Source organism: Chlamydomonas reinhardtii, chromosome 9 (genome assembly GCF_000002595.2).
Source record: "Chlamydomonas reinhardtii strain CC-503 cw92 mt+ chromosome 9, whole genome shotgun sequence".
In the NCBI taxonomy this organism is placed as follows: domain Eukaryota; kingdom Viridiplantae; phylum Chlorophyta; class Chlorophyceae; order Chlamydomonadales; family Chlamydomonadaceae; genus Chlamydomonas; species Chlamydomonas reinhardtii.
Genome location: NC_057012.1, coordinates 6,958,389 through 6,978,039, shown reverse-complemented (window position 1 = coordinate 6,978,039; position 19,651 = coordinate 6,958,389). Strand labels below are relative to the sequence as shown.

General features: G+C 63.9%; 3 protein-coding genes across 5 annotated transcripts; 2 read left to right on the top strand and 1 right to left on the bottom strand.

Annotated features, from left to right (window-relative positions):
• The first annotated feature begins 372 nt into the window (after positions 1 to 372).
• Positions 373 to 5,838, top strand: CHLRE_09g410700v5 (uncharacterized protein). Its single transcript, XM_001696734.2, has 9 exons — positions 373 to 541; positions 612 to 754; positions 824 to 916; positions 1,071 to 1,202; positions 1,315 to 1,449; positions 1,772 to 2,008; positions 2,723 to 2,815; positions 3,260 to 3,453; positions 4,050 to 5,838. Exons 1-9 carry the CDS (start codon positions 511 to 513, stop codon positions 4,237 to 4,239), a joined length of 1,248 nt encoding a protein of 415 aa, XP_001696786.1. The 5' UTR covers positions 373 to 510; the 3' UTR covers positions 4,240 to 5,838.
• Positions 5,839 to 6,901: 1,063 nt separating this feature from the next.
• Positions 6,902 to 19,635, bottom strand: CHLRE_09g410650v5 (uncharacterized protein). Of its 3 annotated transcripts, XM_043066261.1 has the most exons (11): positions 19,307 to 19,635; positions 17,056 to 17,150; positions 16,262 to 16,321; positions 15,806 to 15,998; positions 15,164 to 15,282; positions 14,724 to 14,813; positions 9,832 to 9,957; positions 9,332 to 9,390; positions 8,784 to 8,865; positions 8,243 to 8,365; positions 6,902 to 7,797 (listed from the first exon to the last, which is right to left on the bottom strand). In XM_043066261.1, the coding sequence occupies exons 1-11, from the start codon at positions 19,506 to 19,508 to the stop codon at positions 7,651 to 7,653; spliced, it is 1,296 nt and encodes a 431-aa protein (XP_042921558.1). In that variant the 5' UTR covers positions 19,509 to 19,635; the 3' UTR covers positions 6,902 to 7,650. The 3 variants fall into 3 exon arrangements, with proteins under 3 accessions (XP_042921558.1, XP_042921559.1, XP_042921557.1); XM_043066262.1 differs by lacking the exons at positions 6,902 to 7,797; positions 8,243 to 8,365; positions 8,784 to 8,865; positions 9,332 to 9,390; positions 9,832 to 9,957 and adding an exon at positions 13,609 to 13,739; XM_043066263.1 differs by lacking the exons at positions 14,724 to 14,813; positions 15,164 to 15,282; positions 15,806 to 15,998; ... (1 more) ...; positions 17,056 to 17,150; positions 19,307 to 19,635 and adding an exon at positions 10,282 to 10,950.
• On the top strand, positions 11,051 to 13,606 carry CHLRE_09g410600v5 (uncharacterized protein). Its single transcript, XM_001696733.2, has 2 exons — positions 11,051 to 11,470; positions 11,621 to 13,606. Exons 1-2 carry the CDS (start codon positions 11,171 to 11,173, stop codon positions 12,404 to 12,406), a joined length of 1,086 nt encoding a protein of 361 aa, XP_001696785.1. The 5' UTR covers positions 11,051 to 11,170; the 3' UTR covers positions 12,407 to 13,606.
• Positions 19,636 to 19,651: the final 16 nt, after the last annotated feature.

The window sequence follows — 19,651 nt, the reverse complement described above, 5'->3', positions numbered from 1 at the left end:
GACATGTGACATGTCGCCGCCGTGACGCTTCGTTGTCCCTGCCCACCGCCGACAGTGCGAGCGGTCGCAATATGTGAGCCTATATGCACGCGTTCCATGCGCAGACTCTTTACAGCCAGAAAGCGGGTTCGTTGCGTGAAAAGGTCGCGTAGGTGATAACTTGCACGAACGCGGCCTTGCAGCTTCCGTGCATGCAGTATTACAGAGGAGTTTGCAATGATAATGCATGAATGAAAGTCGCAGCTAAAGGTGAATGCAACAAACATGTAGTCTCAAACTCCCACCGCTCCGCCAAGCCTCGCATGCCTCGTGGAACGCCAGCATTGCTCTACCCCGCCATGAACCTTCAGTTGCTTACTTGAAAGCGAACCGGTTAAGACCGCAGGCCAAAGTTTGTCACGTCATTGCACCTCATTCCGCGAATCCGCCGAGTTCACTTGCAGCTTGCGGGCCCGACTACTGCAGTTCGTCGCTTGCTGTCTCCACTCACCAATAAAGTACCCAGCAAACATGGCCCTGAACATGAAGCAGCAGCAGGCTGGTGAGTGCAGGCTGCGTTTGAGCGCGGAAAGCGAGATGCCGCCAACTTTGTCGCGATGCCGACCCCGCAGGCCTGTCGCGCAAGGCCGCGCGCTCCGTCTCGAGCCGTGCGCCCGTCGTTGTGCGCGCGGTTGCCGCCCCGGTCGCTCCGGCGGCCGAGGCCGAGGCGAAGAAGGCCTATGGAGTCTTCCGCCTTTCATATGATACCCAGAACGTGAGTCCGCTGCCTCGTCTGGTGCCTAAATGTTGTTTTGGGACTAAACGCGCTGTTCTGGACGCGTAGGAGGATGCTTCGCTGACCCGCAGCTGGAAGAAGACCGTCAAGGTTGCCGTGACTGGTGCCTCTGGCAACATCGCGAACCACCTGCTATTCATGGTGAGGCTGTTGAAGGCGTCATGTTGGCGGTGCGACGTCCCCGGCGGCTGGGAAGGACTTGCAGGTCGCTGGGGACATGCAAAAGCGCGCCTTGTCTCGGGAAAGGCGCGCTCGCGAATCGCCTATCTCCAACCCGTGCCCTGTTGCCCTGCAGCTTGCTTCCGGTGAGGTGTATGGCAAGGACCAGCCCATTGCGCTTCAGCTGCTGGGCAGCGAGCGGTCGAAGGAGGCGCTCGAGGGTGTCGCGATGGAGCTCGAGGACAGCCTGTACCCACTGCTGCGCGAGGTGAGCACAGCCTGCCATTATTTGACTGCGAGTCTGTGCCAGCGTTACGGTGACTTGGCGCGGTTATGAACAGTGCAACACCCACGCTTGCACTTGCGATCCCTGCCTCCAGGTGTCCATCGGCACCGACCCCTATGAGGTGTTCGGCGACGCCGACTGGGCCCTGATGATTGGCGCCAAGCCCCGCGGCCCCGGCATGGAGCGCGCGGACCTGCTGCAGCAGAACGGCGAGATCTTCCAGGTCCAGGTGAGAGGGGCTGCCAAGGTGCAGAGTGGTGATGCACTGGCGTGTGCAGGCGTGTGTATGACGTGTGCCTCCCTATCGCGGTCTGCCAACCCCACTACCTCATATAGCGCACGTCTAGCGCCTTCACATGTTGGCGCGTAGAACGTACCGCATGCCTGTAAAAGCAACGCCGCCTGCCGCCACGCCTTCGCCTCGACCCAGCCAAGCGCCAGGCCGCAACCGCCCACCAGCCCGCCAACCCCCTCTTCCCGCACCTCTCCACTCCTGCTCTCTCCACCTCACCCCTCACACCCCCTCCCCATCACTCCTCCCCATCCCCCAGGGCCGCGCCCTGAACGAGTCGGCCAGCCGCAACTGCAAGGTGCTGGTGGTGGGCAACCCCTGCAACACCAACGCGCTCATCGCCATGGAGAACGCGCCCAACATCCCCCGTAAGAACTTCCACGCGCTGACCCGCCTGGACGAGAACCGCGCCAAGTGCCAGCTGGCGCTCAAGAGCGGCAAGTTCTACACCTCGGTCAGCCGCATGGCCATCTGGGGCAACCACTCCACCACCCAGGTAGGCGGGAGGGAGGGCGCGTGCGAGCAGGTGGGAGGGCGTGTGGGAAGGGGAGGGAAGTGGCGAAAGGGGGTTACAGGGCGGGCGAAGGGGCGGTGGCTGTGGGTCCCGAGTCAGGATGGGGGCGGCGGGAAGGGGGGTGGACAGGAAAGGCAAAGGCTGCAGCTGCTGGTTGGGGATGAGAAAGGGTCGGGTGGAAAGGGCACGCACGGTGCAGGTCGGGCGCAGCGGCAGCATTGTCAGGGAGGTCGGTCGCAGATGGGACGGCGGGCGCGGGCGACGGGAGAAGATTGGACACGAGTCCCTGGGGGAGGGGTACGCGGGGTAGGGGGGTGGTCGTAGATGCCAGCCCAAACTAAACCAAAGGGAACGAGGCAAATTACGGGACGCAGTAAGGGGGCGGCTCTGAAACACCAACATCTGGGCATGGGGCAGGCTATCGATGAACGTCCTAGCGTGGCGGGAGAAGAGGAGTAACGACCACACGCGGCTTCTACGAAGGCTGAGGGCGGGGCCAGGGCAGTAGCTGTGCGGAATACCGCGGAAGGATGGACGCCGCTTCAGCCGGGACGTGCTGGCGATGGACAGACAACGGACAAACACCCGGGAACCGACAGCGCCGCGTTCTCTTTCTCGTGCCGCGTCTCCCAACCGCGCTTGCCACCGGACTCGCCTCGTTCTGTTGCTGACTGCTGTCGCTGCATACGCACACAGGTGCCTGACTTCGTGAACGCGCGCATCGGCGGCCTGCCCGCCCCCGACGTGATCCGTGACATGAAGTGGTTCCGCGAGGAGTTCACCCCCAAGGTGAGGAGGGACAGACAGTGGTGTGGTGTGTGGTGGAGTGGTGTGGGAGCGGTGTGTTGTATGGGTTGAGGCTGCGTGTGTGGCAGCCTCAGCGAGTCTCATCAGGACCCGGGACCACAATGGAACCGGTGGGGGGGGGGGGGCGGGCGGGGACAAGGGCCTGAGGTCGCAGTTTGGATCGGGCGGTTGCCGAAATATGTCGGGAACGGTGCGGTGGAAGGCGATGCGGCATATCGGCCAAAGAAGCGGAACACGGAAGCGGCCTCTGCATGTGGACACGTCATCACCAGGCGACAAAACAACCGCCCGGCGTCACCGGCGGTAGCAGTCCGCCATACGCCACGTCTCGTGACTCCTCACCACGTATTCTCTTTCAATCACTTCTACCGTAGTCATACCCATTCCCTCAACCCAACCCTCAACCCAACCCGACATCACCACCAGGTGGCTCTGCGCGGCGGCGCGCTGATCAAGAAGTGGGGCCGCTCCTCGGCCGCCTCCACCGCTGTGTCGGTGGCGGACGCCATCCGCGCGCTGGTGGTGCCCACCGCGCCCGGCGACTGCTTCTCCACCGGCGTCATCTCGGACGGCAACCCCTACGGCGTGCGTGAGGGCCTCATCTTCTCCTTCCCCTGCCGGTGAGTGTGGCGGTGGGAGTGGGTGGTAGTGGCAGGGAGTGCGGTAGTGTTTGGAGAGGGCGGATGGTGTGGGGGTGGGGGCGTGGAGGGATGGGGGTTACAATGATGTTTGGAAAAGCGGTACGGGATGCACCGGGGGTTTGTATACACCAGCCCAAACTAAACCAGCCCAAACTAAATCAAACCAAGCTAAACTAGCGGAGGACAGGCAGAGGCGTTAGTTGCAAGCGATGAGGGAATTGGGCTGCATGCCGGCGCTCATGATAAGCAAGGGGCGGGGCAGCAGCGAGGAGGAGAGCAGAGGAGAGGAGAGGGAACAAGGAAAGAGGGCTTGGGTCCGTTGGGGACGAGGGGCTGGTGCCCACGCACCAGGGCGCGGCGGCAATTGCGCATCGCGGCAAGGCAGCACACACTGCACACACATCCCGCTCCAGCCATGTGGTCTCCACCAGCGCTATAGCTCCTTCCGTTGTGCTCTGGGTGCTCACAACTCCTTTCCACATCCTTCCGCGTGTCACAAAGCACACTCCCTCTCCAACCCACCAACACCGCCCAACAACACGCTGCCTAACCCACTCTCCGCCAACTGTCCGCAGCTCCAAGGGCGACGGCGACTACGAGATCTGCGACAACTTCATTGTGGACGAGTGGCTGCGCGCCAAGATCCGCGCCTCCGAGGACGAGCTGCAGAAGGAGAAGGAGTGCGTGAGCCACCTCATCGGCATGATGGGCGGCAGCTGCGCGCTGCGCGGCGCCGAGGACACCACCGTGCCCGGCGAGAACTAAATGGAGCGTTGTGGCCGCGGAGGCCGCGGCGCGTTTGCTCTCGTGTAGCTCGCGGCGTGTTGTGGGATGGGGCAGCGGGCGGCGCGAGCGCGAGCTCCGCGCACACGGTCGCGCCGAGGTGCCCGCCTCGGCGTGGGCGTGGAGTCCTCACACGGCGTCAGAGGACTGCGGAGCTTGGTGTGGCGTGGCGGCGGCAAGACGTGTGCACGAGCAGCGCGCATTTGCCGCCGTAGCCGCCCAGAAGTTTTGGAGGCACTGCACTGCAGCGACGATGGGCTGGCGAGAGTGGACTTGCGGACGGGCGGCGAGCATTGTCTGAAACTACCAAAACACGACTGACTGACGGCAGGCGATTGCTGACCGCGGGTGTTGTGCATATTTGACTGGGCTGCATGAGGAGGTGCGGGGCAAGCGGCTGCGGACTGTGCAGGGATGGCAGCGCGCGCCTTTTGTGGTGTGGTGAGCACAGGGCGAGGGGACGGAAGATGCTTTTGCGTCGGCGCACGGAAAGCCGGGGGCGGGGTCATATGCCCTGCACACACGGGGGCGTTGATGAAGTGTGCACGGGGCGCGCTACCGGTTCTGGGGGGGAGTAAGAGCTTGTATGAACTGGACTGGCATCGCTGCGTGTGCGTGTCTGGGAGCCAGCTGCGTCTGGCGTGTGTCCCGGAGTTTTCGTGCTCGCTTCCGGGCCTCAGCCGTCCCCTTGTCCTGATCAATCCTAATGAGGGCGTTACGTGAAGAGAGATCCTATACCTATCATCGAGTAGATCGTGGAGGGGTCGGCGGCGGTTGCTTTGGGCGTCGCCGCCGCCGCCTCACTCCGAGACGTAATGTCTGTGCCCCCATGCCGGCATGCGGCGCGGGAGGCCTCGGAGAACTCGAGGTTGTGCGGAGCAGGCCGCGAATTTGAAGCGGCCCTAGTTCTGGCACGCCCTCACACATTGGTCGTGAGCGGTGGAGACGGTGCGGAGGGCTTGGTTTTGCTGATCGGCAGGGCTGCCTCCGTCCGTGGGTTGATTCGGCTTTTGTCTCAGGCGGGGTACTGGTAGCCTCTAGACTGGGCAAAAGTAGGCTTAAAAACTTGAAACATACGTCGTAGTTTGTGGGTACAGAAGTATTTCTTTTGTGGTTGGTTGAGACTGAATGCGCACCTGGTATGGGTGTTGGTGAGGGTTCTCCCCTGCCGCGGACGCTAAGCCACGCTGGCATGCCCACGGGGCGGTCGGCAGCTTGCGCCGTCACATGGATATGCAGGCAGCAGCACTCGGGAGGGCGGGTGGATGTGCGCGTGATGCGTTCCCCCGCCTGCCCGTGCCCGTGCCGCCTTCCATAACACAGAGCAGGAGGATGGCGAGGGATAAGAGTTGCTTGATACACAAATGTGTTTGATCTATGGGTTAAGTTGGTGCAACGGCTACGAATGGTACCCCGCAAGAGATGTGAGGTAACAACCGACGCAGAGGCGGTGGCGGAGAGGTCAACACGATGCAGTGGACGTGTGCCATGGGCATGGAGCGCGCGCGCCGGTGGCGGGCCGCATAGGCATATGCCCACGTGCGGCATGACCGTCTGCCGTGTCTGTAACCTGTTCGGCATGGAGAGTTCGCACTGGAGACCCAAGAGGTTACGGGGGCCACTGCCAAGATGCGCACCTGCAAGGCGGCAATGTACGTGCTAGCGACTGTAGCGAGCAGCAACCCCTGGGGGCAAACAGGGATTACAGCCGTCTCAAACGGGACCTTGCTTCTCATCACCCTCTGCTCTTGCTTGTACTAGGGCTTCAGGGGGCAAACCAGGATGGGCGTGATCGGCATGTCTATGTTTACGGCCTTACATGAGGGGACATCCTGTATTTCTGTGTAAGCAAGCACAGAGACCATTGAATGCTGCCTAGGCCCAACGCGGCTCCCCCAACCCCGGTGTTGCTGCAAACCCTCGAAGTCCAACGGCGCTTAACTCCACGCACAATGAGTTGAAGCTGCCTTGACACTGTCCCATCGCACCCCCATCACCGGGGGGGGGGGGCAACAAGGGTGAAGGGGGCCAACACACATAGGGAACAGTCCCTTGCCCTGTCCCATTGTCCCATCGCACACAGGGGAGCCTTGGGTCAGGCAACACAAGCAGCATACAATCACCCACATCACGCGCGAGGTAGGGTTGCTGACGGTACCAGGCACCACATCCCAACCGCGCGGGCGTATCTCAAGCGCAATGTACCGTATGTCTGTAAGCGCCCCCAGAAGTCTCACATTACCGGGACCTCGATGCGTTATGGGCATGTGATGAAGGTGGAGCACGAAGGGGCGTCATGGGCAGGCAGGGCTGCACAACCAGAGCCGTCTGAAGCGGTGGCTGAATGCAACGCCACGTAGAGCCAACAGAGCCGTTGAGCCGGGGGCAATCTGCCAGTACTCTCAGGCTCTCAGCAAGCAAGAGTAATCTGCTGCGCAGTCCATCCATGGCCGTAGCTTGTGTACGGCAGCATGTCCAGATGGCCTGGCATTACCTCCCAGCATTCCAAGCTCCTGACCTCTCCGTGCGTCGATATGGTGATGCTGGCGCAGGCCCCGAACTGTCGTAACTGGTCGTAACCGTTAAGCGAGCGTCACCGGCAACCCGAGCGCGCGTGTGACGAATGGAGGTTTCGTTGCAGGCGCCCAATCAACCACTTTTACAGCCAGGCCAGGACTCCCACAGCGCGTCCCACGCCCAGAACGACACGCGTTGGACATGGCCCCGGGCGGCGGTGCAACTAACACCGCACATGCTAGCATCTGTTACACCCTCGCGCCGTCCCACATTTGTGCAGGGCAAGGGCCACCCATCAGCGTAAGAAACCTGCCGACAGGGTCCATTCGCCACACGTTCGGATCACGCACAGGCGCACAGCATCTCGCCCCCAGGCTCACTGCCTGGACTAGGGTATAGGTTTGAGCAAACCAAATACACATCTCATCTACACGAACAGCACATCCCCAATAAGGCCCCCACGCGTGCTGCTCTTAGTCAGCCTCCCCGTGCGCAGAGGAGTTTCCCGATTATCCCGATATCTACACACGCCAAGAAAGCGCGTTGGCCATACCCACAGAGAAAGTCACGAACAGTGGGGCTGCCGAGTCTCTCTGCAGTCAGTCTGCATGCGCGGTGTGGGGCCCGGTCCTTGCACGGTACCGATAGGCATCCGCGCTACTCAAATGCTACAGGTTAGCCCGCAACCAACGTGCCGCACGGCACGGCCCAACCGCCACATTAATAACGCCGCGGCTCGCCCGCACCCCGCACCCCCCAAGCCGCACACCGCCGCCGCCTCCACGCGCACCCAGACCATACCACGACCCGCCGTCTACCACCACCAACCGCTCGCACAACCACCACCAACCGCTCGCAACCACCGGCAACAACCGTTTAGTGCTTGCCGTTTCCGTTGCTGCTGCCGCCAATGTTGACGTCGGCGGGGTCCAGCCCCAGCTTGGCCAGCAGCTGGCCCCAGCGCTCGGGCTCCTCGTCGAAGATGTAGGTCATGGGCTGCACCAGCACGCCGCTGCCGCCCAGCTGCAAGGGGCACGAGCAAGACACGAGATCAAACACACACACATTTTGCGTTTCCCATTCCTCGTCTAACACACACACACACACACACACACACACACACACACACACACACACACACACACACACACACACACACACACACACACACACACATGCACACACAATAAGGTGATGAGAGCGAGACAAGCACGCAAGCAAAGGCGACGAGAGGGCTGGAAGGGAATCGACGTTCCGTCCAACAGCTGTGCCCACCGTGCCGGTCCTCTGCATTCCGGCTGTCTTTCCTTCACATACACACACATACACACACTCGCCTCCCTTGTGCTCTCTGACACACTCGCCTCCTGTTTCCCTGGTGGTCTCTCACACACTCACCTATACAACACACTCATCTCTACAACACACACACACACGCCTGCATTCCCTGCCTCCCTCACCCACTCACCTTCTGCAGGGCCTTGACTGCGCCGTAGAGCTGCTTCTTGCGCACGCAGATGGTGGCGGCGTAGAAGTGGTGCTCGGCCTTGTCGCCGGCGCCGCGGTTGTACACGTTGGCCACCGTGGGGCCCTGAGGCGGGGGATTGCATTCATGATTAGCGCAGGAAATGAAGGAGCGGGAGGGGGGTAAGCCGTTCACTGCAAATAGCGTGATGCAGTGGGGGAGGGTGGTGGGGGTGGTGGGTGGAGGGGAAAGGGGGGAGGGGTGGAGGCTGAGGGTGGAGGGCGAGGGGTCGAGGGGGTTGCTGGGAGGATGAGGAAGCACATGAAAGCACCGGGTAGGGCAGAGGCGCCGGGGCGCACGAGGTTTGCGGCTGGTGCTGGCGAAGGCAGCAGCGCAGCCAGAACCGGAGCTTAGTAGGCGTGTGTGCGGGGCGAAGGGGAAGAGCGGCTGCCCAGCAACACATGTCCGCACTCCCGCCCGACCTCACGCCCGACCTCTCGCGCAACCTCACGCCCCGCCCCGCCACGCCACGCCACGCGCTCACCTGCAGGCCCTGCAGGCCGGGGGCTTGCAGCAGCGTGTCCGCCACCGCCTCGGGGCTCTCACCGCGCATGTTGGCGATCACGCTGCGTGGGGCCACATGGGTATTGCGGGGAGGGGAGGAGGTGGTCAACTCCAAGCCCAGAAGGCGGAGGGGGGAGGTACTTCATTCCAAGCCCAACTGAACGGTAAGACCAAGAGGGTGTAAATGTTGGGGTTACATGGCAGGGGGCGGGGGGATGGTGCCGAGGCGCAGGGTCGGGTCGGGGCTGGGCTCATGATGGGGCAGCCGAGGGCGGCCTAGGGGTGTGGACGGCGATGCGGCCGGCACGGATTGGCGCCAGGCGTGTGGGGCCGCCCTCCACTTCTTTGCCGCAGCAGACCCTCTCTGACGTGGACCTCAACCGGCCGCGTCTCCCTGCCTACTCCCCACCAGTACACACGCAATGTCGCACGCACGGCATCGCCCCCTCCCCCCCGCTTGAGTACCCTCCCTCACATCCCACCCTCACCCACACATCCTCACCCTCACACCCTCAACCCCGCACCCACCTGTAGAACTGCTCGGCCTTGAGGTGGCCGTCGAAGCGCTCAATCAGCTCGTGCACGATCTGCGGCGGCAGATGCAGAGGCATGAGGCACGGGTGGAGGCAACCAGGTTAGCAGTTGCGTGCGGGCCAGGAAATGATGCAGGCCAGGTGATGGCCAAGACGGTGGAACGCAAGCGCTTCTGGCCGTCCTGTTCCTCCTCCTGGCTTGGCCCGCGCCTGCTTGCATACGGTAGCTCCAAAAGAGGGACTCAGGCAGCGCCACAGCGCCCACCCCTACAACCCCCTCACACACAAGCACACACACACACACACATACACAAACACGGACATTCTCCGTTTGTTTCTTGTTTACACACACATGTGCACGCACACGCACACATGGCCAGCGCTGCCCCTTCCCTGTCAACACCAAATACTGCGGACACTGTGGGCCCTGATCACACCCCGGACAAAAAGGAGCCGACGCCCGAGGGAGGGCACGGCACCCCCGCACCCCCGCACCTCGAGCAGCTGCGGGCGCTCCAGCAGGCTCTTGCGGTTGGCCACCAGGATGCCCTGGCTCTCCATGATGTTGCCGCCCTCGATCTCGCGCAGGTTGTTCTCGCGCAGAGTCACGCCCGTGCTCACCTGCGCACAAGTGCGTGTGTGCGCATGTGCGGATGCGTTATGGGCACAGCGGGCATACCGTAGTGGGACATGGTGGCGGAATGAGTGGTGGCGGGTGAAATTCGTGTGAGCAGTGTATGATAGCCGATAGCGTTACGGTGTATGAAAACAGCGCAAGCGCCCTGCAAGCGCCCTTCTTTCTCTCTCTCCCCCTATGTAGCCTGTTGGAGTGAGGTGTCAGAGGCTGGGCTGCGTGGTGATGGACTGCGGCGACGAAGACAGGCGCAGGGAGGAAGGGCCCTGGCCAACTGACTGGACTGGCAGCTGCGCAGTTTGAGGCTAGGCAACGCCCATGCCAGCGCTAGACGTGGCACATGGATACACTTTTTGTAGGCTGTGTGCCGTGCTTTGCAGCTGACGGGTACTTCACGTTCGCGGCTGCTTCGGCTGACACGAGTTACACCCCACCACCCGTCCGTCACAACCCTCTTAGCCTCCCGTTTCCGCCTCAAGCTTCAAGCCAGATTGATGCTTAACTATGGAGAACCTGTTGATTTGCCCGTGTCTGGCTTCTGCAGCGTTCACCAAATGGTTTGGGCCAGGGCTTGTTGGAGAGGGTCGGAGCCCGTCGCACATGTCGACGGCAATGCCGCTCGGAGTAATACGAGTCGCAGAGCTTCCAGCGAAGAGACCGGGCTCTTCCAGTACTTGTGTAGTACACAGCCATATATTAATAAGGCTCGGCAAGCACGGACTACAAAGGACCCCAAAACCATGTCTCGATATTTTGCAACGATCTCATACGGCCCCGCTACAAAAGTCAGGAGTTGTGGATACCTGGCCGGTGCATTTTGGACACAGCGGGGAGGGCACCTACGCCTTATCGCTGCGTAACACGTCTTCATGAGCGTCGAGTCAGGTCACGACGACTCGCAAGCGTTCGGAGTTATTAGTTAGACGTGACGTCGATGCATCTTACGTGCACATCACAGCAGGCCTCAGCAGAGCCGATGGGCCTATAAGATGGGGTGCCGGATGAGGTGCTGACCCCGAAATGGCTGTTCTGCCCCCCTGCCCAAACAGTTCGCTTCGACCGCTTCCACTAGTCAACACGAGAAATGCAGGCATAACCATGGCATTTAGGGAGGCCAGGACCGTAGTGAGAGCACTGGGGTGAAAACAGAGATTTCATTCAGTAGTCGCCGCCCTAGTTCACGCAACCTAGCCCGGCACCATGGGAGCCTATCTATCGTCGCCTATTACTGATAAGGAAGTGTTTGAGGGAGATGGGCATGGCCTACGCTTCGGGGGCGGCGCTATGCAGGGTTGGCGCCGCACCATGGAGGATGCGCACGTCGCCGAGGTCAACGTCGCAAACGACCCCAACGTGGCCATGTTTGGCGTGTTTGACGGTCACGGAGGAGCAGAGGTAGCAAAGTTCTGCCAGAAGTATATGGCCGCGGAGCTGCAGCGGTTTGAGGAGTTTGGCAAGGGCAGCGTAGAGGACAGCCTCGTCAAGGTCTTCCACCGAATGGTGCGCTCTCGGGGGCCTTGCATCCTTCAAGTGTTATTTCGGGTGATCCCTCAGGGCTGGGCTGGCTGCCTTGGGGCGCGAACACAGGGCTTTCGGGAGAACATGCCCGCGATGTCACCGGCTCCTCGTCTCGGCTTGCACGCTTTGCAGGACGAGATGCTTCGCGACCAGCGGTACGCGGAGGAGCTGGAAAAGCTCAAGTCGAAAGAGTCCAACGAGGACGAGGGGGAGGGCGAGGGGGGTGGCGTTTCCACGACGGACGCGCTCGACCTGCTGCGCCGCGTCTTTCAGCTGAAGCGGTTTGTCGGTGGAAACAGCAACAGCATGGGCGAGGGCGGCAGCTCGGAGGAGCCCGCCGAGAGCCCGGAGGAGGAGCTAGTGCAGGCAGGCTGCACAGCCGTTGTCGCGGTCAAGTTCGGCAACGAGCTTTTTGTGGCGAACGCTGGCGACAGCCGCGGCGTGCTCTGCCGGGCTGGCAAGGCCGTGGCTCTCAGCGAGGACCATAAGCCTGCTCAGGAGGGCGAGCGCTCGCGCATCATAGCTGCCGGCGGCTTTCTCTCGGAGATCGGCGGTGTTTGTCGCGTTAATGGCAACCTCAACCTCAGCCGCGCCATCGGTGACCTCAAGTATAAAACCAACAACGAGCTGCCGCCCTCGGACCAGATTATCACAGCTCAGCCAGACATCCGCAAAATCGCGCTCAGCCCAGAGGACCGCTTCTTCCTTCTGGCCTGCGACGGCGTCTGGGACGTCATGTCCAACCAGGACGCGGTGGATTTCGTGTCTGCGCGGCTAGACCAGGGCATGACGCCCAGTCAAGCCTCGTGCGCGCTGCTGGACGCCTGCCTGGCCAGCGACCCCAAGGAGGCTCGCGGCGTCGGCTGCGACAACATGACCGTGGTGGTCGTGCAGCTCAACAGCCCCAGCAGCAGCTAAGCAGGCGGCGGTGGGCTAGCGGCGCTGGTGTTCGGCGGGGGTTATGCCACACGCTCCTGACTGAGGCGCGGCGCTGGCTGTGTGTGCGCGGCCTGATGTTTGACCCGCACAGCGGCGGTGGGCAGTGTAACGGCTTCGGTTTCGGCTGCTTGCATCTCTCAGGGGCAACGCGCTGTGATCCGGGGCACCATAGGCAGGCAGGTTTTGCGGAGCAGGCGTCGGGGCACCCGCAAGCGCTGCGGGGTGTGGTGGCAGCGCATCGCCGAGGGCGCATGGGTGTGTGCAGTAGCATGGATAAGCCGAGTTGGATTGCGCAGAGCATGCGGCCACGAACACACATGGACATGCAACTGCAATGTGCTGACGGCGTGACGTGGTATGGGCGAGGGCGCATGTAAGGCTGAATGGGTTGCTTATGTCCAAGCCGCATTTACGTGCTGCTGTGCTCTTGCGCACAGCCGGCAAGCTCCCTGGCTCATGGATTAGCAGAGCAGGCTAGCCAGGCTTTCGCCTGCTGCCATTTTTGTCGTGGTAGTGGATGCCGGGCCTGAGGCACTGGCGGCTGGGTGGCCAGCCTGCGGACATGCACCGTACGAGCCGGGTGCACGCCCGCGGGAGGCGGAATGCTCCGAACTTGCTGGTAACTGGGGTGTCGTGGTAGCGGCGGAGGGTGGTTATTGTAAACGACCGCCGGACATGCACAGGGCGGCACCGTATGGGTTTTGGCGTGTGTGTGATGATGGCATCCTAGGTAGGTAAGTGCTGGGTGTTGCGATTAGAAGATGGTAAACACAGCGAGCGGCAGGGAAGCCAGTCGTGTAGTGAATGAGGTGGGGTGGGGTGCATGTGGTGAGCACGCACAAACGGTGCCGGCATGTGTAACGGAAGAAGTGCTGCGAAATGGAATTGCTGTGTGCCGCAACGGGGTATGGGCGCCATGGCGGCGATATGCGCAGTGAGCCGGCGACCGGGGCTGGGGTGTTGCACCAGAACTGCAAATGCATGCGAGTGCGAAATGCCAGCAGTGCCAGTCAGGATGGGTTGTGCATGCACAGTTACCGTATCCGGCAGTGCATGGGCACCAATGCAGTCGGCGTGCAAATCTGCAGCTCGGATCCGGGATCCCCATGACCAGAGACGTATGCGGTTGCAACGGCAGGAGCAGGCACCGCGGCAGCGTGCGTGTAATGCGAATGCGCAGGTGAACGGCTCAGCCCTCCAGCGCCATGCGACGCAATATGCGAAATGCAGATTAGTGGGTAGTGGGCGTGGGACTCATGCAGTCAACACATGCACGTTTGCGGATGTTTGGCGTGCGGCCAGGTGTGCCGGCCTGCCGGGTGCACGCGGCCGGCCAGCGTGCCGGGTGGAGCTTTCCCCTTCCGTTTGCCCGCCACATGAAGCCCCCTTAAAACTGCCCGCCGTATGTGCCGGTATGCACGTAAACCAATGGAATGCAGCGGCATGCGGCTGCCCACACACAATAATACACCGCGCGCGCGCTCCACCAAACTGAACGCCTGACCCCCCCCAACCGCCAGGCCGCGCCGCGGCCCCGCGCTTGGGGGCGGCTGGCCCTGGCTGGCCCCCAGATTGGAGCTCAGCCTCACCATCACCCGCAGTCCCGCACGCGCAACCCCTGCGGGGCGCGCGTGCGGGCCCAGTCGCCCGCACGGCCCTCCCCCACATCAGGCATATGCTAACCAGTTCCCTCCTGCTTCGTCACACCGCCACGTGCAACCCCACCCCTAGGGCGCCGGCGTGTCAGCCCTGTGACACGGCGCGCGCGGCGGCGGCAGTCCTGTATTGCCGCACGCTCGCGCGTCGTCACGTCGGCATGCTCCATCGCCCCCTGTCGCTGGCCCCCGCGGCCCAGCCCCCTGCGGCCCGCATGCGCTCGCAGTGCCACCGGGGCAGCACCAAGAGCACGAAGTTACCGCACACGCCTAGCTCGCACTGGATGTTGTTGCTGCTGGCTGCCTTCATCGCGCGACGCTCTACACTTCGGACTCTCGGTTACTCATAACTGATATACGCCTTATTAGCTGTAGCTATCAAAACACCAACCCGCCCCAGCCCCCCCTTCCGCTCCCCCACTTGCGTCTACCCCCAAACCCCAACCCACACACCACGCCAAGCTGCACTCCACCAATCGGCCGCTGCCCCCCCCCTCATTCCTCCCCTGCTTCCCCCTTCCCCCAAAACACACACGCCTCCCCCTCCCCCCCTTCCCCCAAAACACACACGCCCCCTCCTTCACCCCACACACCCTCCCTCCCTCCCTCCCTCCCTCCCTCACCCCCTTCCCCCCACCCACCAGGTCCAGGATGATGTCCGCACTGCCCATGGCAGGGGCCGCCTCCAGTGCGCCGTCCGCGGACAGAAGCACCACGTGCTTGAAGCCGTTCTGCGTGGTGGTGAGGGGGAGGAGCGGGGGAACAGGGGTGAGGGGGTGAGGGGGAGGAGCGAGAGGGCGACAAGGGCGCGAGGGATGGAGGGGATTCCAAGCCAACGGTGCCGTCGGCGTTCGCTGTGGCCTGTGGCCCCCCCCGGGCCCCATGTCAACCCCTGCATCGCTCAGTGCTGTGCCAGCACTTTCCTCCCTGCTGCCGCCTGCCGCTGTCCCGACTCCCAACTGCTGTTCCCCCCTGCTGTTCAAGCCCTACAACTCGGTACGGCAGCATACACACACGCACACACACACACACACACACACACGCACACACACCGCTTGTTGTGTTCGGACTCCCGCCCCACCTGCGCGAAGAAGCGCTTGGCGATGTTGTGGTAGCCGGTCACCACGCGCAGGGGCGTCTCCGCCGTCCAGTCGGGCATGGCGCGCAGGGCGTCCAGACTGGTGATGCCCGCGAACTTGCCTGCGTAGCCAGGAACGGTAGTGGGGTTACATTCATGATTATTTATGAAGTGAAGGCGTAGCCAGGAACAGTAGGGAGTGGGGAGTGGGGAGTGGGGAGTGGGGAGCGGGGTCTGGGGTTGGTGTAGGGCTTCGGGTTGTGGGGTTGCGTGGGGATTGGGTGGGGTTGATGTGCGCGGGGAAGGGAGAGGCTGGGTTGTGGGTGTGCGGGGTCGCACCCCGTCTCAACCCCCCTCCGCCGCCCTCGCGTCCTCCTGCAGCCTGCGTCCCACCCACCCACCAAGCGCCCAGCCCGCCGTGTGGCGCTGCTCGCAGCCCGCAGCAAGCAGGCGGTGCCGCCGCCACTGTCCCTTCTTCCTCCACCCGCCCCTTCTCTACCGCCCTCCTTCCCCCGCCCCCCCCCCTCCCCCGCCCTCCTCCCTCCCTCCCTCCCTTCCCCCTCTCCCCTCCCTCTGCCCCCCCCATTCCTAGGCCCCCCCACACACACTTCCTAGCCCCCACCCCCGCCCCCGGGCCCCTCTCACCGGTCATGGGCACGCCCAGTGCCAGGTGGCACTGCCCGAAGCCCAGCGCCTCGTGGCATACCACCAGGTCGTCGTCGCCGTCCGCCAGCTCGGCAAACATGTCGGCGCCCACGATGCCCAGGTCCACATCGCCGTAGCGCAGCTTGCGCACCACGTCGCTGGCGCGCTGGAACCACACCTCCAGGCCCGGGATCTGGGAGGGCGGGGGAGGAGCGAGAGGGGAAGGGAAGGGGATGGGAGGGGAGGGGAAGGGAGAGGAGGGAGGGTGTTTTTGTGTGCGCGATGTTGAGAAAGGGCAGCCCTGCAGCCCAGCACCCCCCCGCGCTCACCATAGCCCCAAACCCTGACACACCGCTGCTAATCCCATACCCTTTCAACGTCCGTCTGGCATGGGCGGCTGCCCCTTTACCCCCAACCTCCCACATTCCCCCAAACACCCACCCAACCACTTCCTACCTGGGGGATCTTGGCCACGTACTGGCGCGGGTTGGGCTTGTACACGGACAGGGCGCAGTCCTGTGTGTGTGTGGGGGGGGGGGGGGGTGGGGAGGAGGGGCGTGTGTGACAGGGAGCGTGGCAGGGAGCGGCAGCGTGGCAGGGAGCGGGGCGAGGATGTGTACAGGGCGAGCGGTGCAGCGGCATGGCGGGTGAGTGCGCGAGTCAGGCTTCTTGCAACTGCTGTGTTGGGGTTTGGTTCGTGGAGCACACACGGGCCTCCCTGAACCCGCTACTGGTGCGCTCGTGCCGCTTGGCACCCAAACCCTCCGCCTCCGGTGGCCCCAAACACCCTCCGGCCCCTCCGTCCTTCCAACGTGGCGCGTGTTCCTCCTGGCCCCTCGGCCCCGACGTTCGACCTGCTTTGACCCCTCAACCCTCCAGCTGAGCTGGGGGCCGCGCCACACGCCTACCACACACGGCCACACCCACACCCACACCCACGCTCACGCCTGCCCCATGTACTCCCGCTTCCTGTTTCCTTTCCCTCCACGCCCTGGCCCCCTCCACGCCCTGGCCCCGTCCACGCCCTGGCCCCTCCCCACCGCAGCTCCACCTCGTTCATGCCTCCGCTCCACCTCCCCACTAGCCTCTCCCACCCCGCCTCCCCCCTTCCCCGCATTCAGCCCCTCGCCTGGCCCCCGCCGCCCCCCCCGCGGACCTATTCGTTGGGCTCGGCCATATACCCCCCAACACACATACAAACACGCTGCCGCCTTGACAGCCCCCGTCCCATTTCCCCCGCCCCCTCCCACCTTGAGCAGCTGCTGCGTGTCCTCCGCCATGCGGCCCTTGCTGGGCAGGCCCATGCGCAGCGCGTCGCGGGGCGCAGCACGGTAGGGCTTGGTCACTGCAGGGGGAAGGGCAGGAGGGCGTGGTGTGTGGGTGGCAAGTTGGCGAACGGTTGACATAAGGAGACGGCGCAGGCAGGGTGGGGAGAGCATACGGTATGTGCGGGTGATGGGCGGAGGCGCACGGCTGCAATGGGTCGCTGCAGGGGCCCTGGGGGCGGGGCTGAGCGGCCGGGGGCGCAGCGGGCGACGGGTGCCGTGTGCGGACGAGGCGGGTGGCGGGTGCCGAAGGTGCAGTGGCAGTGTGCGTTATTGTGCGTGGCGCATTGCGGGTTGTGGGCTGGTGTGGTGATGTGGTAGGTCCCAGCTGCGACTCCACTTCCTCCCTGGGCTCCTCGCCCCATGGCGGTGCAGCTCGGCTGCTCAGCTGCCGCCGCCGCCGCCGGCCACGCCCGCCTCTGCAGGCAGGGCTGCAGCCGCCGCAGCATCTGTAGCAGTGTGCAGCCGCAGCCGCAGCCGCAGCCGCAGCCTGCCACCCAGGCTGCAGGCGGCGGCGGCGGCTGCGACAGCAAACCTTGCCGCAGCAAGCAGCAGCGGCGGCGGCAGTCGCGGTGTCCGCCCCGCCACTACGCCCGCCACCCAGCTGCGCTGGCCGCAGCTGCCGCCCGCATCAGCAGGGCACATCACCCGACCACGGATGCTTAGCTGCAGCAGGCGCCGACTAAGAGCGGCCGCAGCCGCCACAGCCGCTGCAGCCTGAGCCGTTGCCAGACACGCCCGCCTTCCCCGCGCTCCGCCCCGTGCGCCGGCTGCCGCTGCTGCTGCCAGCTGCGTTCCCAGTAGCTGTTTGCTACCGTGCTGCTTCTGCTGCTTCTGTCTGCTTGCGCCGTCGTGCCCGCCAGCATGCGTGCTGCTGCTGGTATGCCTGGACGCAACCCGCCTCGCCCGCCTCCCACAAGCACGCAGGACAGCTGCTTCCACACAGCTATGGTGGACACCACAGCCGCCCCACTCTTCTGTCACGCGGTCCTTCAAAGGACTGCTGCTCCCCCGCCCCGTCGCATGCCGGCGCCGCGTCCGTCTGTGCGCATCCAGATCCAAGACGCGCCTCTGCGAGCTGCAGCTGGAGCTCCAGTAACCTGCAGCTGTGGATCCAGCGCCCTGCTGCTGTCTGGGGAGCTGCTACTGCGCCGGGCCAGGCCGGTGTAGCCACCGTGGCCCGGGTGGCTGGCGCCGGCGCTGGCGCGGACTGTGCTGCTGCCGCCGCCGCCGCCGCATCTGGCTGCTGGCCCGCGCCTGGCTTAGGCTGTTACCGCTGGCTCGGGCTGTGGCAGCTGCGGCTGGTGGCTGTTGCTGTTGCTGCTGCTGCTGCTGCTGCTGCTGCTGCTGCTGCTGCTGCTGCTGCTGCTGCTGCTGCTGCTGCTGCTGCTACAGCTGCTGCTTCTGCCGGCAGTGCGGCAGGGTGCTGCTACTGCTGGTGGCTGCAGCGCCACGGCGGGGCGCGGCGCCGCACACCGCCAGCCTGGACCCGCCATAGCGGAGCTTCCCTCGCCGGCACCGTACGAGAGCAGCCCGCCATCCGAATCCGTGCAAGCAGCTCCGACTGCCCACAGGCGCTTCGCCATCAGCAGTAGCAGTAGCAGCAGCAAGGTGCCCAGCCAGGCCGGCAGCAGCTGCTGCCGCTGCGGCGAGGCCGTCCGGTACAATCCCTGCTGGCACCCTTCCTCCCAACCCTGCCGTGCACACGCCTGTGCCAGCTGCTGCCATTGCTGCTGCCGTTATCGCTGCTACTCCAGCAGCTGCTCAAAGCATCGCTGCGCTTGCCTACAGCTCCAGCTCAGCGGCTGTGATAGCCCCCGAGCTGGAACCGTGCGTGTGCGCTACGTGCCGCTTGCGCGCCGTGGCTCGGGGCAAGACAGAGCGCCCCAGGCCACCGGGTTCAGCGACACAGCTTGCCGCGCACAGTCAGCCGTTTGCATCGATATCCCCAAATCACCAGAATCTTGCCTTATGTGCCCCCTTTGCGCGTTGATTGAGCGAATGCCGCCCGGCATCCCTGGGCGACAAGAGCTTGCACGCAGAATCTGGCCCTGAGACCCCGCACAGGGCGCCCAAAACATCTTGAAAGCTCCTAAACCCACCCCGCCTGCCCATTTGGGCCGCCGCCGACTAGGTCGCGCTTCTGGGTCGACCTTGCACCTAAATCGTTGCTCACCCGCGCCAGCGCTGGCGGCCTCATCCTCCATGCTGTTCATCAGCAACTTGCCACCCATCGCCTCATCCTCGGGCCTCCGGGTCAGGCTGGCGACGACGACCAGCGAGCGAGCGCCATGGCCGCGCTTCGTCGGCGGCACGGCCACCAAGCGCCGGCCCTTAGTAGGCACGGCCTGACCAATCTGGCGACCTAGCATCTGCATCCTGTCGAACACTAAAGACAGCGCGCTAACTGCAAAGAAGTACTTCTGAAACGAGAAAGCAACCAACAAATTGCAGTGCCGTGTGGCGACTAAGCGACCAAAGAAAGGTTGCGTGCGCGCGCGGGCGATTAATCGGCGCTGCT

What these genes read in the sequence shown, in the direction of transcription:
- CHLRE_09g410700v5 (XM_001696734.2), top strand. Translation starts at nt 511, where the DNA reads ATGGCCCTGAACATGAAGCAGCAGCAGGCTG. An exon ending in TTTCATATGATACCCAGAAC is followed by an intron (nt 755 to 823) that starts GTGAGTCCGCTG and finishes CTGGACGCGTAG; the next exon opens with GAGGATGCTTCGCTGACCCG. An exon ending in TGTACCCACTGCTGCGCGAG is followed by an intron (nt 1,203 to 1,314) that starts GTGAGCACAGCC and finishes CCCTGCCTCCAG; the next exon opens with GTGTCCATCGGCACCGACCC.
- CHLRE_09g410600v5 (XM_001696733.2), top strand. Translation starts at nt 11,171, where the DNA reads ATGGGAGCCTATCTATCGTCGCCTATTACTGATAAGGAAGTGTTTGAG. An exon ending in TCAAGGTCTTCCACCGAATG is followed by an intron (nt 11,471 to 11,620) that starts GTGCGCTCTCGG and finishes CACGCTTTGCAG; the next exon opens with GACGAGATGCTTCGCGACCA.
- CHLRE_09g410650v5 (XM_043066261.1), bottom strand. Translation starts at nt 19,508, where the DNA reads ATGCAGATGCTAGGTCGCCAGATTGGTCAGGCCGTGCCTACTAAGGGC. An exon ending in GGCCGCCAGCGCTGGCGCGG is followed by an intron (nt 17,151 to 19,306) that starts GTGAGCAACGAT and finishes TTCCCCCTGCAG; the next exon opens with TGACCAAGCCCTACCGTGCT. An exon ending in CAGTCAAGGCCCTGCAGAAG is followed by an intron (nt 7,798 to 8,242) that starts GTGAGTGGGTGA and finishes TGCCCCTTGCAG; the next exon opens with CTGGGCGGCAGCGGCGTGCT.